The sequence below is a fragment of the Procambarus clarkii genome, chromosome 88, assembly GCF_040958095.1.
Source record: "Procambarus clarkii isolate CNS0578487 chromosome 88, FALCON_Pclarkii_2.0, whole genome shotgun sequence".
Classification (NCBI taxonomy): Eukaryota; Metazoa; Arthropoda; class Malacostraca; order Decapoda; family Cambaridae; genus Procambarus; species Procambarus clarkii.
In genome coordinates this window covers 12,252,421-12,271,235 of record NC_091237.1, presented here as the reverse complement: position 1 = coordinate 12,271,235, position 18,815 = coordinate 12,252,421, and the positions used below count along the sequence as shown (strand labels likewise).

The following is an 18,815-nucleotide window of genomic DNA, read 5'->3' as shown; positions in this document are numbered from 1 at the left end:
AGACAATGACTGAGGTGCACAAGACAATGTCTGAGATGCACAAGACAATGATCTGAGATGCACAAGACAATGTCTGAGATGCACAAGACAATGTCTGAGGTGCACAAGACAATGACTGAGGTGCACAAGACAATGACTGAGGTGCACAAGACAACGTCTGAGGTGCACAAGACAATGTCTGAGGTGCACAAGACAATGTCTGAGATGCACAAGACAATGTCTGAGATGCACAAGACAATGTCTGAGGTGCACAAGACAATGTCTGAGATGCACAAGACAATGTCTGAGATGCACAAGACAATGTCTGAGATGCACAAGACAATGTCTGAGATGCACAAGCCAATATCTGAGATGCACAAGACAACGTCTGAGGTGCACAGGATGCCGCTGTTCCTCTTCTATGAGGATCTCTGTTTACCTCTATAATCCAGTTAATTAAAATTTCTCTTTCGAAACTCATGTTGTTTTCCCGTTCCTTAATATTATAAATATTAATATTTAATCCTAATGTTAAATAATTAAAATATTATTAAAATCTTGCAACTATTTAGTGTTATCTGACGTAATATTCATGATAACAAAGGTTAACTCTGAATGATAACAAAGGTCAACTCTGAATGACAACGAAGGTCAGCTCTGAATGATAACGAAGGTAAACTATGAATGATAACAAAGGTCAACTATGAATGATAACAAAGGTCAACTCTGAATGATAACGAAGGTCAACTCTGAATGATAACGAAGGTCAACTCTGAATGATAACAAAGGTCAACTCTGAATGATAACGAAGGTCAACTCTGAATGATAACGAAGGTCAACTCTGAATGATAACAAAGGTCAGCTTTGAATGATAACAAAGGTCAAATCTGAATGGTGAGATCAGTGAGGAAGAATGACAGAAGAACGGTACCTTCTGGAACAGAAGTTTTCACTGTGCTCAGGCACAGTGTTTTAAAGTAAACCATACACAATGGTTTACTTTATCATTACTCTTTGTGACCTGTTTGTCAGGAAGTTCATTATTAATCGCCCCCACTTTGCCTGTTCTTTATTTGGACTTAACACTTTGGACTAGCACTCTATAGTCATATTGAACAACAAAAGCCTTATGCAAAATTCGTGTAAACAAAATTTCCATTTTGAGTTTTCTCGAATTATTCTGGAATTTTGTCAGCGGTTTCGTCATTGAGAATGGCATTATCTTGATGGTCTAAGTTCTGTAATTGTGTCACTAAGAAGTAGTCCGAGCAGTGTACTGTCAGAGACAACGAGGCAGAAAACTGTCGCCCACCTGGAGGTGACAGGTACAATGATAAGGTGACAGGTACAATGATAAGGTGACTGGCACACAGAGACGCGACACATTCTTACACGTGAAAGTGACTCATGACTACGGAAGGGTTCTCATACAAGGCCCAACCACTTGGAGTGGACGGTAGAGCGACGGTCTCGCATCATGCAGGTCGGCGGTATTCAATCCCCGACCGTCCACAAGTGGTTGGGAACCATTCCTTCCCCCCGTCCCATCCCGAATCCTTATCCTGACCCCTTCCCAGTACTATATAGTCGTAATATCTTAGCGCTTTCTCCTTATAGTTCTCTCCTTTCCCCGATAAGGCCACCAATATACAACCATAGATGCAGAGATGGGTAAACTTCATTTGTGTAGCTTTACAAAAAGCAAATTGATGCAGAGGCAAACTGGGCTACCTACAAATACATTGAATAGGGTAAGAGAGTACCCAACAGATAGCAAACAGAGTAACATTCAGAGAGATGTTCGTATATATATCAATATTTGTAGACGACGTAATGAGGAGAGTAACATTGTTAAGGACTGGTGGAAGACCTCGACCAATTGCAGGAGCTCAAACCCAACATGTTTAGGATGAAGAAGATAAAAAGAGAGAGCAAGAGGGCCAGAAGAAATCTATACCATAAATTAAAGGCAACTAACAGAAGACAGCGAGTCACTGTGAGGGGGAAGATCTCTGAGTACCGAGACGTCACCAGTGGAGTACCGCAGGGGTCAGTCCTTGGACCTATACTGTTTCTGATATATGTAAATGATCTCCCAGAGGGTATAGACTCGTTTCTCTCACTGTTTGTTGATGATGCAAAAATTATGAGGAAGATTAAGACAGAGGAAGATCGTATAAGGCTACAAGATGACCTAGACAAACTGAATGAATGGTCCAATAAATGGCTACTAAAGTTCAACCTGAGTAAACGTAAGGTAATGAAACTAGGCAGTGGAAACAGGAGGCCAGACACAGGATACCGAATGGGAGATGAAGTACTTAATGAAACAAACAGAGATAAAGATCTAGGAGTTGATATCACATCAAACCTGTCTCCTGAAGCCCACATCAAAAGAATAACATTTGCGGCATATGCGAGGCTGGCTAACATTAGAACTGGCTTCAGGAACCTGTGTAAGGAATCCTTTAGAACCTTGTATACCACATATGTAAGACCAATCCTGGAGTATGCGGCCCCAGCATGGAGCCCGTACTTTGTCAATCATAAGACGAAGCTGGAAAAAGTTCAGAGGTATGCCACTAGGCTAGTCCCAGAACTGATAGGCATGAGTTACTAGGAAAGGCTGCGTGAAATTCACATCACGTCGCTGGAAGACAGGAGAGCTCTGGAAGATATGATCACTACCCAGAAAATCACTCAGCCAGAAAAATGAAAGGATGGATTACGAGAACCTTCAAATCCAGAGATCCCATTACAATGGTTGTACTCTCCAAGTCACTTGTGTTGTCCCGTCTTGAGTACTGCTCAATACTCACTTCCCCCCTTCAGAGCAGGAGAGATTGCTGAACTAGAGGGAATACAGAGAACATACACGGCATCAATAGACGAGATAAAACACCTAAATTATTGGGATCGTCTCAAAGCCCTCCAAATGTACTCCGTAGAGAGGAGACGAGAGAGATACCAAATAATATACACGTGGAAGATACTGGAGGGCCAAGTACCAAATCTACACAGTACAATAACAACGTACTGGAGTGAACGACATGGAAGAAAATGCAGAAATGAACCAGTGAAGAGCAGAGGTGCCATATGCACAATCAGAGAACACTATAAACATCAGAGGTTCACAGTTGTTCAACACCCTCCCAGCGAGCATCAGAAATATTGCCGGAACAACAATGGACATTAGATTGTTTCCTCCAAGGAGTGCCGGACCAACCGGGCTGTGGTGGGTATGTGGGCCTGCGGGCCGCTCCAAACAACAGCCTGGTGGACCAAACTCTCACAAGTCAAGCCTGGCCTCGGGCCGGACTTGGAGAGTAGCAGAACTCCCAGAACCCCATCAGCCAGGTAATCAACCAGGTACCTACAAAATCATCAGAGGAATTGACAGGGTAGATAAAGGGAAACAATTCAACACTGGTGGTACGTGAACAAGGGTTCACAGGTGGAAACTGAGTACCCACATGAGCCACAGGGACGTTAGAAAGAACTTTTTTCAGTGTCAGAGTAGTAGACAGGTGGAATATATTAGGCAGTGATGTGGTGGAAGCTGACTCCATACACAGTTTCAAATGTAGATATGATAGAGCTCAGTAGGCTCAGAAACCTGTACACCTGTTGACTGACGGTTGAGAGGCGGGACCAAAGAGCCACAGCTCAACCCCCGCAAGCACAACCAGGTAAGTACACGTTCAAGAACCACATATATTCCTCGACCAGCACCTCTCATGTTTCTCATTTCGTCTCTTCGGAAGATGTGGAAAACAACATTTTGTCTTCATCATTAACGACTACTCCATCGTATTTCTCATCATCTCCACCATCTTCACTATTACCTTCACCATTGTCATCATCATCTTCACCATTGTCACTATCCTCACGAACAACAAACTATCACCTTCAAAAACTGGTCCAGATTATCATTACCATAACGATGTCTGCTAAACATCACTATCCTTCACCTCACCATCACTAATATTTCACCATCCCTATCGGCAATCCAATTATTATCTAAATAATAATCACCCCCTCACTGTCTTCACTATGATCATCATCACAAGCCTCTTTACAATCATCACCATCACCCCCCAACACTCAGACCATCTTTCAGCCTGCAGTGATGGATTGAGGGTAGGACGAGGAGTGCTGAATCGCTTCCCTCCTCCCGCCTTCGAATCCTGCCAAGGATCTGCTGATATGATGCTGGCATTCCGAGTGATGTGATAAGAGAGAAAGAGAGAGAGAGAGAGAGAGAGAGAGAGAGAGAGAGAGAGAGAGAGAGAGAGAGAGAGAGAGAGAGAGAGAGAGAGAGAGAGAGAGAGAGAAAGAGAGAAAGAGAGAAAGAGAGAGAGAGAGAGAGAGAGAGAGAGAGAGAGAGAGAGAGAGAGAGAGAGAAGAGAGAGAGAGAGAAAGAGAGAAGAGAGAAGAGAGAGAGAGAGAGAGAGAGAGAGAGAGAGAGAGAGAGAGAGAGAGAGAGAGAGAGAGAGAGAGAGAGAGAGAGAGAGAGAGAGAGAGAGAGAGAGAGGGGGAGAGGAAATATCTCCAACCTCCCTGTAATCAACTTTACTACACAATTCCTTCCTCAATGCAACTATCAGTGGAACTTCCTTAAGTGCTCACAACCATCACCATTGCATCTACGCTACACACGACCATCCTCATCACTGTCACCATCTTTACTAGCCGGGTACCGACCGACAGCTTCACCATCTACAACCTTGTCTCTCCTACACCACATTCCCTACCCTTCACCACCTTTGTAGCCTTAATATTGGACCTTTCTGACAGCACAACAGAAGAGTTACCGCCTCACACTCTGAGATCGGCGGTTCGAGTCTCCTAATGCCTAACGGAATGATATATATATATATATATATATATATATATATATATATATATATATATATATATACAACTCGGGTCACACCTATTTGTTATACTGACTGTGGGATGGAACCTCTTCCATTCCATCAACTAAATGTTTCCGTTATCAAATATGTTAGATAAATTATCTTTCTTTCTTTTATCTTTCATTAGTATTCTCCCGCAGTCTCTTTACTTGTTACTAAATCACTGTGTCTGCCTGGCTGATATGTGGGTCCTAAATTCATTTCGCTATCTCTTGGGCTTTTCCCTATTTTCACTAATTCATCTATTCATCCTAGAATGATTTGCTCCACTCTTGCAATCATACATACATACACCCTAGAGATGGAACTGATAGGTAACTGACCCATCCTGGTGAACTGTGGACCCCATCCTGGTGAACTGTGGCCCCATCCTGGTGAACTGTGGCCCCATCCTAGTGAACTGTGGACCCATCCTGGTGAAGTGTGGACCCATCCTGGTGAACTGTGGACCCATCCTAGTGAACTGTGGACCCATCCTAGTGAACTGTGGACCCATCCTGGTGAAGTGTGGACCCATCCTGGTGAACTGTGGACCCATCCTGGTGAACTGTGGACCCATCCTGGTGAAGTGTGGACCCATCCTAGTGAACTGTGGACCCATCCTAGTGAACTGTGGACCCATCCTAGTGAACTGTGGACCCATCCTGGTGAAGTGTGGACCCATCCTGGTGAACTGTGGACCCACCCTGGTGAACTGTGGACCCATCCTGGTGAAGTGTGGACCCATCCTAGTGAACTGTGGACCCATCCTAGTGAACTGTGGACCCATCCTAGTGAACTGTGGACCCATCCTAGTGAACTGTGGTCCCCATCCTGGTGAACTGTGGCCCCATCCTGGTGAACTGTGGACCCATCCTAGTGAACTGTGGACCCCATCCTGGTGAACTGTGGCCCCATCCTGGTGAACTGTGGACCCATCCTAGTGAACTGTGGACCCATCCTAGTGAACTGTGGTCCCCATCCTGGTGAACTGTGGCCCCATCCTGGTGAACTGTGGACCCATCCTAGTGAACTGTGGACCCATCCTGGTGAAGTGTGGACCCATCCTGGTGAACTGTGGACCCATCCTAGTGAACTGTGGACCCATCCTAGTGAACTGTGGACCCACCCTGGTGAACTGTGGACCCATCCTAGTGAACTGTGGACCCACCCTGGTGACTGTGGCCCCATCCTGGTGAAGTGTGGACCCATCCTGGTGAACTGTGGACCCATCCTAGTGAACTGTGGACCCATCCTGGTGAACTGTGGACCCATCCTGGTGAACTGTGGACCCCATCCTGGTGACTGTGGCCCCATCCTGGTGAACTGTGGCCCCATCCTGGTGAACTGTGGCCCCATCCTGGTGAACTGTGGACCCATCCTGGTGAACTGTGGACCCATCCTGGTGAACTGTGGACCCCATCCTGGTGACTGTGGCCCCATCCTGGTGAACTGTGGCCCCATCCTGGTGAACTGTGGCCCCATCCTGGTGAACTGTGGACCCATCCTGGTGACTGTGGACCCATCCTGGTGAACTGTGGACCCATCCTGGTGAACTGTGGACCCATCCTGGTGACTGTGGACCCATCCTAGTGAACTGTGGACCCATCCTGGTGAACTGTGGACCCCATCCTGGTGAACTGTGGACCCCATCCTGGTGAACTGTGGACCCATCCTGGTGAACTGTGGTCCCCATCCTGGTGAACTGTGGCCCCATCCTGGTGACTGTGGCCCCATCCTGGTGAACTGTGGCCCCATCCTGGTGAACTGTGGACCCATCCTGGTGAACTGTGGCCCCATCCTGGTGAACTGTGGACCCATCCTGGTGAACTGTGGCCCCATCCTGGTGAACTGTGGCCCCATCCTGGTGAACTGTGGCCCCATCCTGGTGAACTGTGGACCCATCCTGGTGAACTGTGGACCCATCCTGGTGAACTGTGGACCCATCCTGGTGAACTGTGGACCCACCCTGGTGAACTGTGGACCCACCCTGGTGACTGTGGACCCATCCTGGTGAACTGTGGACCCATCCTGGTGACTGTGGACCCATCCTGGTGAACTGTGGACCCATCCTGGTGAACTGTGGACCCACCCTGGTGAACTGTGGACCCATCCTGGTGAACTGTGGACCCATCCTGGTGACTGTGGACCCATCCTGGTGAACTGTGGACCCATCCTGGTGAACTGTGGACCCATCCTGGTGACTGTGGACCCATCCTGGTGAACTGTGGACCCACCCTGGTGAACTGTGGACCCATCCTGGTGACTGTGGACCCATCCTGGTGAACTGTGGACCCATCCTGGTGACTGTGGACCCAACCACTGAACCTCTGGCGTAAACATTCAGTTGGGTAAAATTATAATGCTATAATTTGACCTGTAAATACTGCCTTCGTATGACACGCTAACAAAAATGTGCCAAACGGCACACAGCTCATCTTAATGGGGTTCGGAGGATCAGTGCCACCCCTCCCCCACCCGGTCTCTGACCAGGCCTTTTGGTTCACCAGCCTAGTGAACCAGGCTGGTGAACCAGGCTGGTGAACCAGGCTGTTTGATGCCACTGCACGCAGCCTGAGGTATGACTCACAGCCCTGGTGATCAGGTACCCTTTGGAGGTGTTAAACAAATTTCCTTCTGAACATCAAGTGACGTCTGCTGGTTCATCCCGTCCTCCTAATAGAGCAACCCGTTCTCGCACTTGCGTATAGTCAATATTGGCTTATTAAATAAGTGCATATGTGACATACTAATTTATTGTGAATATTTTAGTTTAGCTTGAAAAGCTTCATGGAAAACACCGACCTCACCTAACCTTCTTAGTATGTTAAGATAAGCATCTTATTGCTTCTTAATTACAATTATTACTTAACCTATTAACGGTATAGGTTAAGTAATAATTGTAATTAAGAAGCAATAAGATGCTTATCTTAACTTACTAAGAAGGTTAGGTAAGGTCGGTGTTTTCTATGAAGCTTTTCAAGGTAAACTAAAATATTCACAATAAAATAGTATGTCACATATGCACTTATTTAATAAGCTAATATTGACTATACGCAAGTGCGAGAACGGGTTGAAAAGAGTCTTCCTAATACTAGAAAATGGGAGCAGCTCACGAAATTGACATACTGTCCCGTTTTCTGTTTTGGGTCCTCTGGAAGGTTAGGATAAGGTCACTTTAGTACGTCAGTTTCGTGACGTTTGGGAAACTTGAGGAGGACGAGCTGGCTAGTTATGTCCTTTATGTTTAGAGGGATGGACGTGTTGAAGGAACTCCTTAATGCTTAAGGAGTTACTTAAGTTACTCCTTAACTCCTTAAGGAACTCCTAATGCTCCTTAATGTTTATAGAACTGACTCTTCGAGCACCTATTGCACCTCTATTCATAAACAGTTTTTTTTTGCACTTTCTGACAAGCCTCCTGAGGTCAGATTCACGAAGCAGTTACGCAAGCACTTACGAACGTGTACATCTTTTCTCAATCTTTGGCGGCTTTGTTTATTATTATTAGACAGTTAATGAGCTCCGAAGTACCAGGAGGCTGTTTATAACAATAACAACAGTTGATTGGGAAGTTTTCATGCTTGTAAACTGTTTAATAAATGTAACCAAAGCCGGCAAAGATTGAGAAAAGATGTACACGTTCGTAAGTGCTTGCGTAACTGCTTCGTGAATCTTGCCCCTGGTCTCCTAACGACTTATACCATTGAACCAGTCTCTAATATTTTCCAGGTGTAAATTATTATGCATCTCTCTGGCCAGTGTTCCGGGAGTACAGCTTCAGGAATTTTTAGTGGTTCAAATATTTAAGGTGTTTCACTGAATAGATTCTGGCAATAAAAGTTCTCTGCTGGTTCTCCAGGTCTTCAACTACTCCAGGTTTGAATGAAGCTGTTAAGTGTGCAGCAATGTTTCCCCCCAGACAGTACTAGTCTCTTACAGAATACCATAATTGGTTGTTGTTGTTATAGATTCAGCTACTGGGAACAAAGAGTTCCAAGTAGCACAGGCTATAGTGAGCCCGTAGTGGACTTACCTGGCACAGGAGCGGGGCTGTAACAAGTAGCACGGGCTATAGTGAGCCCGTAGTGGACTTACCTGGCACAGGAGCGGGGCTGGAACTTTGCGATAATTGGTTGAGCATGTCTTGTTAAAAAGGTTTTGGATACCCAGCCATTGATGTACACCTTATGTACACCTGATGTACAGCTTATGTACACCAGGTGTATACCTGATGTACACTTGGTGTACACCTTATGTACACTTTATGTACACCTTATGTACACCTCATCTTGAAAAGGCCTCCAGTGTTGTACACGACAAAACACCCACTGACCTACACATGAACTAAAAGTATCCCACCATTGTATACCTGCTCAAATAAACTGGTTTATAAGACGTAGAGACCATACGAGTGAGGAGAGCCGGAGGTCTACAGAGAGAGAGAGAGAGAGATAATACAGAGAGAGTCTAAGAGGACAATGATCTTGGATATGAAGATAAGGATCCTGGATATGAGGACAAGGATACGAGTGAAGACAGTCGGAGGTCTCCAGCAACACAGCTCCACTACAGAGCCCAACCACCGCCTCCAGTAAGCTTATGAAACATGAAACAAGGCCCCGGCAAGACAGTTATGTTTTTAAACTTCAGACACAGCCTCTGCCCTCTTCCAGAAAGCAACATTTACAATCATAAAAACAAAGTACAAAGAAACATTTTCTTGCAGAAGAGACAAGCAAAATACAGAAAAATACATTAATGTATAATATAACCTGAACAGCTGACGGGTCAACCTTCTTAGTATGTTAAGATAAGCATCTTATTGCTTCTTAATTACAATTATTACCAAACCTATACCGTTGATAGGTTAAGTAATAATTGTAAATAAGAAGCAATAAGATGCTTATCTTAACATACTAAGAAGGTTAGGTGAGGTCGGTGTTTTCTATGAAGCTTTTCAAGGTAAACTAAAATATTCACAATCAATTAGTATGTCACATATGCACTTATTAAATAAGCCAATATTGACTATAAGCAAGTGCGAGAACGGGTTGCAACGGGTATATCAGCTGTTGTAGTATACCTGTTCTCCAGAGATTAATATATTAACCCTTGTAGGGTCAAGGTCACATCAGAGGTCAAGGCGTCTCAGGTGAGGCTCTGACCTCCATCTTACAAACAGTTTGACTAATCGTCTTTGTCTAACTCATGACATGATATTTGTCTTGAAGATTAACGCTATAATCCCTGTATGTCAGGATCGAGAGAGGTCAAAGGTCAAGCGCCCGACAATGAGCAATGACTTCAACCATTAAGTCTGAGAATTACCTGATACGAATTGTTAAAGCAATTCGTCTTCAAGTGCTTGTATTCACCTAGTTGTATTCACCTATTTGTGTTTGTGGGGGTTGAGCTTTGCTCTTTCGGCCCGCCTCTCAACTGTCAGTCAACTGTTTACCAACTACTTTTTTTTCCACACCACACACACACACCCCAGGAAGCAGCCCGTAACAGCTGACTAACTCCCAGGTACCTATTTACTGCTAGGTAACAGGGGCATTCAGGGTGAAAGAAACTTTGCCCATTTGTTTCTGCCTGGTGAGGGAATCAAACCCGCGCCACAGAATTACGAGTACTTTCGCGCTATCCACCAGGCTACGAGGCCCGTGTGTGTGTGTCTGGCTGTCCTTATTGTCCATTTGTCTATAAACAGCCCGTCCTCCTGTTTTGGTAGTACTTATAGTAACGATGAGGACCATAGTACATATACCGACATACAACACAATTACAAAGTAGAAATCGGTACTATTGAAGTTGGACAAACCGGAAAAGATTTTATATTTACATTGCAAAGACAAACTAAACTAATCTAACCTTCCTAGGCCTAATACACTACATCTGAAGCCTAATATAGTACATGTGTGCTTTATTAGGACTAGGAATATTTATCTTTGTTTTTTATCGTCATTTTTTTCGGACTCTATAAGTAAATAGTACCAAATTCTACTATTTAATTGCTTGGTATGTCAATCTAGCTCTAGCAATCTACGTCAGTACATCTCTATATATATATATATTGTGACAATAATCTCCTTCAAGAGATTGAGCTTGCTCTTCCCTCTACAAATACGTCGCAACAAACTATATAAAACCACTAGGGAAGAAATGTCCAGCAACGACAACAACATCTCCAAGGTTTGCCAGAGCGCAAAACGTATGCAGCCAGGGACACCTGTTCAGACTCAAACCGCCAAACTACCTGTTGATCACTACCGGCTCCGCTGATTGGTCGCCGGTCTGGCTGCAACTGCACCCGACGGAGAACCCTCTACAGCAGTCAAGCGTTGTATACATGTACACTTGCCCCCACGAAGGATGTAACATTCAATGTAAGTACATAGGTATGACGTCGACCAAGCTGACGAGGCGTTTGACATGCCATCTTCAATCTGGTGCCCCTAGGAATCACATGAGACAAGCCCATGACATTACTCTAACAAGAGAAATGTTGAACAAGAATACTTGCATAATAGACAAAACCCAAGATTCAAGAAGACTACAAATTCTTGAGGCAATTCACATAAGAATAGAGCGACCTACCATGAACACCCAAATCACGGAACTATTTACTCTACCCACCATGAGAGTAAGGACAAGACAAGAACATATCGATGCCAACACAGAAGACAATGTCCAACATAACAGGCCAATTACACTGGATTAATCTTTGTGTTTAGATAGGAGATGCCTCGTATGGGCCAATAAGCCTTCTGCAGCCCCTATGTTTATCCCTTATGTATCCCCCCATGTTTTTCACCTTCATTGTATTATCACCTGACCTAATGCGGGTATAAAATCAACTAGTATTGTAAGATCTGTTCACTTGAGAATGAACCATGGAGGTTCGAAACGTCGTGCAAATTATACAAATAAGTGTAATACACTCTATAGTAAATCACTTCTTTTCTTCACCTTAAAAGTACGAAAATGAGTTTTGGAGAACTCCTATTCCAATTAAGCCCTGATGCTAAGAAAATAGTTAGAGGGATAGAAGCCCTAAACCAGAAAATAATAAATACAGAATATGCGGTCATATTCAATGAAATATATATATATATATATATATATATATATATATATATATATATATATATATATATATATATAATATATAATATATATATATATATATATATATATATATATATATATATATATATATATATATATATATATGTATATATATATATATATGTATATATATATATGTATATATATATATATATATATATATATATATATATATATATATATATATATATATATATATATATATATATATATATATATATAATTCAGAGAGAGTCTAAGAGGACAATGATCTTGGATATGAAGATAAGGATCCTGGATATGAGGACAAGGAGCTGGAATACGTAGCCTGAGTGAAGGACCCAACCTCCTGAGCCATTGGGAATCGAACCCCGACCGTAGAAGAAAATAAGCGAGGTCGTTGGTACGTGTCCTCCAATCAACGGAGCATTGTAAGGTCGCTGAGTACATTCTTCCCTCGTGAGTACTCATTACCCCAGAGAGTGGTGCTGTGATGAGTACATGTACTCACATCCCAAGAGCAAATACTTGCCACATGAGTACTCACTACCCCAGAGTCCTGTAATGAGTACATGCTTTTCCCGTGAGTACTCTTTACGCCAAAGAGTAGTGCTGCGATGAGTACATGTAGTTCCGGATCTCAGAGAGTGGTGTTGAGTACATAATTGCCTCGAGAGTACTCACTACCCCAGAGGGGTGATGTGGTTAGTACTGACGAGACTTTAAAGCAGGCTACCTTACCTTGAGGTGCTTCCGGGGCTTAGCGTCCCCGCGGCCCGGTCGTCGACCAGGCCTCCTTATACCAGACCAGGTTATATTGATCTCTGAAAGACGATCCATCAAGGTTGTGTATCTATGTGTATCGATAAACCAGGCTGTGACTCATACGTCAGGCTGCGAGCAGATGCGTTTAACAGCCTGGTTGATCAGTCCAGCAACCAGGAGGACTGGTCGACGACCGGGCCGCGGGGACGCTAAGCCCCGGAAGCACCTCAAGGTAACCAAGGTAATCGTCCTGAAGGCGTTCACCGCGCGTTTTTCTGATGAACTTTACTTAATATCCACCTGGAAATCCTCCCTGAACTTCAGCGAATATCCACCAGTAAATCCATCCTGGACTTCAGCGAATATCCACCTGGAAATCCTCCCTGAACTTCAGCGAATATCCATCTAGAAATCCTCCCTGAACTTCAGCGAATATCCACCTGTAAATCCATCCTGAACTTCACCTGACCTAAAGAGCTAATCACTCCACTACACTCGCAGAACAAACAATTAGTGCAGAATCACGAAAGAAGGAATATGTAATCCTATTATCTTGGTGACATCAATTATTAATTAGTGACATCAATTATTAATTGGTGACATCAACTATTATAGCGGTAACTATTCATTTATATATTTTTTTCTATGTCACCCCACTAAACTCTTGTTCACCTGCGACCACCCACACATTAGACAATTATATATATTTTATAAGAGAAAGAGAGACAGACAGACAGACATCCTGGGGATGTGTGAGTTTGTGTATGTGAGAGATATGTATAGTCGTGACTGAACATTAGGCAACCTACGGTTTGAAAATTGGGGCCCAGGAGCTCGACCATGCTGACACATATTGTTAATACACGTAGATACACAGACAAAGAGACAGAGACAACGATGGATAGGTAAATGGATAGATAGACGGATAGACAGACGGATAAAAATATTAACATTTGAGTAGATGGGTGGATAGATGGATGAAGAAATGTATGAATATATGGGTGGATAGATGGATCAATAGATGAATGGATAAATGGATATAAAGATGACCAGGTGATTGGACAGATAGATGGATTGATATATGGATAGTGATGGATATATGAATGGATAGATGGAAACAGATGAGTAAGTAGATGGATAACTGGATGGGTAGCTGGACAGCTGAATTAATAGATGACTGGATAGACAGACGATTGGTGGGTGGATAAGTGCATGGATAGATGGATAGATAGATGGACGGATAGACTGATATATGGATGGATGAATATATATATATATATATATATATATATATATATATATATATATATATATATATATATATATATATATATATATATATATATATATATATATATATATAACGCTGACGTTAGTATATTCAATAGTTCAATATCTGTGTGATCGTTATTGATAACGGTTAACCAGAAGTTATTCATTTAGATACTGATACAGCGTGACACCGTGTTGAGGGCCCGTGTTGAGGGCCCGTGTTGAGGGCCCGAGAGGTGCTGTAGCAGCCCCCGACCACCGAGATAATACTGACACAATTTGATTTATTCACGATAGATTCTTTACAGTTTATGAAAGTCAATTTTTGCCCGGCCAAAAAGGGATGTTACAATAGGTAAGTTAATGAAGCTCACGTCCACCTGGTGTAAAGATCTGTTGTGTTCTTGACATGTTTATGAAGTAGTTGTGTTATAGTGTGCACCCAAACAATACATACACACACACACATGCGCACACACACACATGCGCACACACACACACGCGCACACACACACATGCGCACACACACACATGCGCACACATGCGCGCACACACACACACACACACACACACACACACACACACACACACACACACACACACACACACACACACACACATGCGCACACATGCGCGCACACACACACACACACACACACACACACACACACACACACACACACACACACACACACACACACACACACACACACACGCGCACACACACACATGCGCACACACAGAGAAAACTAGAAGACAGAAGAAAAAGAGGTGATATGATCACTACATACAAAATAGTAACAGGAATTGATAAAATCGACAGGGAAGATATCCTGAGACCTGGCACTTTAAGAACAAGAGGCCATAGATTTAAACTAGCTAAACACAGGTGCCGAAGAAATATAAGAAAATTCACTTTCGCAAACAGAGTGGTAGACGGTTGGAACAAGTTAGGTGAGAAGGTGGTGGAGGCCAAGACCGTCAGTAGTTTCAAAGCGTTATATGACAAAGAGTGCTGGGAAGACGGGACACCACGAGCGTAGTTCTCATCCTGTAACTACAGTTAGGTAATTACACACATAAACAAATGGGCAGTTTCTTTCACCTGATGGCCCTGTTCACCTAGCAGTAAATAGGTAACTGTTGGTTACACAGCAGCTATGGGGTGTGTGTAAGAGAAATATAGTAGATACCAGGCTGTGTACCAGGCTGTGACCCCAGCTGTGTACCCGACTGTGTACCAGGCTGTGTACCCGACTGTGTACCCGGCTGTGTACCCGACTGTGTACCCGACTGTGTACCCGACTGTGTACCAGGCTGTGTACCAGACTGTGTACCAGGCTGTGTACCCGGCTGTGACCCCAGCTGTGTACCAGGCTGTGTACCAGGCTGTGTACCCGGCTGTGTACCCGGCTGTGTACCAGGCTGTGTACCCGGCTGTGTACCCGACTGTGTACCCGGCTGTGTACCCGACTGTGTACCCGACTGTGTACCCGGCTGTGTACCAGGCTGTGTACCAGACTGTGTACCAGGCTGTGTACCCGGCTGTGACCCCAGCTGTGTACCAGGCTGTGTACCAGGCTGTGTACCCGGCTGTGTACCCGACTGTGTACCAGGCTGTGTACCCGGCTGTGTACCCGACTGTGTACCAGGCTGTGTACCAGGCTGTGACCCCAGCTGTGTACCCGACTGTGTACCCGACTGTGTACCAGACTGTGTACCCGGCTGTGTACCCGACTGTGTACCCGACTGTGTACCAGACTGTGTACCAGGCTGTGTACCAGGCTGCGTACCAGGCTGTGTACCAGGCTGTGTACCAGACTGTGTACCAGGCTGTGTACCAGACTGTGTACCAGGCTGTGTACCAGGCTGTGTACCAGGCTGCGTACCAGGCTGTGTACCCGGCTGTGTACCAGGCTGTGTACCAGGCTGTGTACCAGACTGTGTACCCGGCTGTGTACCAGGCTGTGTACCAGACTGTGTACCAGGCTGTGTACCAGACTGTGTACCAGGCTGTGTACCAGGCTGCGTACCAGGCTGTGTACCAGGCTGTGTACCAGACTGTGTACCAGGCTGTGTACCCGACTGTGTACCCGACTGTGTACCAGGCTGTGTACCCGACTGTGTACCTAGCTATGAACCCGGCTGTGTACCCGGCTGTGTGTACCAGGCTATGTACCCGGCTGTGTACCCGGCTGTGTACCCGGCTGTGTGTACCAGGCTATGTACCCGGCTGTGTGTACCAGACTGTGTACCCGGCTGTGTACCCGGCTGTGTGTACCAGGCTATGTACCCGGCTGTGTACCCGGCTGTGTGTACCCGACTGTGTACCCGGCTGTGTACCCGACTGTGTACCAGGCTGTGTACCCAGCTGTGTACCCGACTGTGTACCCGGCTGTGTGTACCAGGCTATGTACCCGGCTGTGTACCCGGCTGTGTACCCGGCTGTGTGTACCAGGCTGTGTACCCGACTGTGTACCCAGCTGTGTACCCGACTGTGTACCCGGCTGTGTGTACCAGGCTATGTACCCGGCTGTGTGTACCAGACTGTGTACCCGGCTGTGTACCCGACTGTGTACCAGGCTGTGTACCCAGCTGTGTACCCGACTGTGTACCCGGCTGTGTGTACCAGGCTATGTACCCGGCTGTGTGTACCAGACTGTGTACCCGGCTGTGTACCCGGCTGTGTGTACCAGGCTATGTACCCGGCTGTGTACCCGGCTGTGTGTACCAGGCTGTGTACCCGACTGTGTACCAGGCTGTGTACCAGGCTGTGTACCCAGCTGTGTACCCGACTGTGTACCCGGCTGTGTGTACCAGGCTATGTACCCGGCTGTGTACCCGGCTGTGTACCCGGCTGTGTGTACCAGGCTGTGTACCCGACTGTGTACCCAGCTGTGTACCCGACTGTGTACCAGGCTATGTACCCGGCTGTGTGTACCAGACTGTGTACCCGGCTGTGTACCCGACTGTGTACCAGGCTGTGTACCCAGCTGTGTACCCGACTGTGTACCCGGCTGTGTGTACCAGGCTATGTACCCGGCTGTGTGTACCAGACTGTGTACCCGGCTGTGTACCCGGCTGTGTGTACCAGGCTATGTACCCGGCTGTGTACCCGGCTGTGTGTACCAGGCTGTGTACCCGACTGTGTACCAGGCTGTGTACCAGGCTGTGTACCCGGCTGTGTACCCGGCTGTGTACCCGGCTGTGTACCAGGCTGTGTACCCGGCTGTGTACCAGGCTGTGTACCCGACTGTGTACCCGGCTGTGTACCCGGCTGTGTACCAGGCTGTGTACCCGGCTGTGTACCCGACTGTGTACCCGGCTGTGTACCCGGCTGTGTACCCGGCTGTGTACCAGGCTGTGTACCAGGGTGTGTACCCGACTGTGTACCAGGCTGTGTACCCGACTGTGTACCCGGCTGTGTACCCGGCTGTGTACCAGACTGTGTACCAGGCTGTGTACCAGGCTGTGTACCCGACTGTGTACCCGACTGTGTACCAGACTGTGTACCAGGCTGTGTACCAGGCTGTGTACCAGGCTGTGTACCAGACTGTGTACCAGACTGTGTACCAGGCTGTGTACCCGGCTGTGTACCAGGCTGTGTACCCGACTGTGTACCCGACTGTGTACCAGGCTGTGTACCAGACTGTGTACCCGGCTGTGTACCAGGCTGTGTACCAGGCTGTGTACCAGGCTGTGTACCCGGCTGTGTACCAGACTGTGTACCAGGCTGTGTACCAGGCTGTGTACCAGGCTGTGTACCAGGCTGTGTACCAGGCTGTGTACCCGACTGTGTACCAGGCTGTGTACCCGGCTGTGTACCAGGCTGTGTACCCGACTGTGTACCAGGCTGTGTACCAGATTGTGTACCCGGCTGTGTACCAGGCTGTGTACCAGGCTGTGTACCAGGCTGTGTACCAGGCTGTGTACCAGGCTGTGTACCCGGCTGTGTACCAGGCTGTGTACCCGACTGTGTACCAGGCTGTGTACCAGACTGTGTACCCGGCTGTGTACCAGACTGTGTACCAGGCTGTGTACCAGGCTGTGTACCAGGCTGTGTACCAGGCTGTGTACCAGGCTGTGTACCCGGCTGTGTACCAGGCTGTGTACCCGGCTGTGTACCAGGCTGTGTACCTGGCTGTGTTCCAGGCTGTGTACCAGACTGTGTACCAGACTGTGTACCAGGCTGTGTACCAGGCTGTGTATCAGGCTGTGTACCAGACTGTGTACCAGGCTGTGTACCAGGCTGTGTACCCGACTGTGTACCAGGCTGTGTACCAGGCTGTGTACCCGGCTGTGTACCAGGCTGTGTACCCGGCTGTGTACCAGGTTGTGTACCAGGCTGTTTACCCGGCTGTGTACCCGGCTGTGTACCCGACTGTGTACCAGGCTGTGTACCCGACTGTGTACCCGGCTGTGTACCCGACTGTGTACCCGGCTGTGTACCAGGCTGTGTACCAGGCTGTGTACTACAGCAAGGAAGCAGGGGCTGGGAGCGTCTCTTGGGGCGACTGGCACATATTCAACTAGTAAACATAAATCTTTACTCACGGAAGGTCAGAGTTCGAATCCCGCTCCACTCTCGTCCTCCTTCAGTACAGCCACGACCCTGGCTCATTATTATTATTATTATTATTATTATTATTGTAAGTGTTATTAATATTTATAGTATTATATTCTTATTTTTGTAATTATTTAAAAAACAATTGTCGTAAAATTGATTTTTAAGTTTTCAAGCTGGAACTGTAATTTTCTGTATATTTAAAAAGTTTTGAATACGAAGGG

The 18,815-nt window shown here is 46.1% G+C and overlaps 1 protein-coding gene across 1 annotated transcript; it reads left to right on the top strand.

The window, feature by feature from the left end:
• The first annotated feature begins 57 nt into the window (after positions 1 to 57).
• Positions 58 to 18,560, top strand: LOC138359043 (fap1 adhesin-like). The gene is made up of 3 exons (XM_069317735.1): positions 58 to 372; positions 15,236 to 16,186; positions 17,160 to 18,560. The coding sequence occupies exons 1-3, from the start codon at positions 58 to 60 to the stop codon at positions 18,558 to 18,560; spliced, it is 2,667 nt and encodes an 888-aa protein (XP_069173836.1).
• The last annotated feature ends 255 nt before the right edge of the window (positions 18,561 to 18,815 follow it).

What these genes read in the sequence shown, in the direction of transcription:
- LOC138359043 (XM_069317735.1), top strand. Translation starts at nt 58, where the DNA reads ATGCACAAGACAATGTCTGAGATGCACAAGACAATGTCTGAGGTGCAC. An exon ending in TGCACAAGACAACGTCTGAG is followed by an intron (nt 373 to 15,235) that starts GTGCACAGGATG and finishes GCTGTGTACCAG; the next exon opens with GCTGTGACCCCAGCTGTGTA. An exon ending in ACCCGGCTGTGTACCCGGCT is followed by an intron (nt 16,187 to 17,159) that starts GTGTGTACCAGG and finishes TGTGTGTACCAG; the next exon opens with GCTGTGTACCCGACTGTGTA.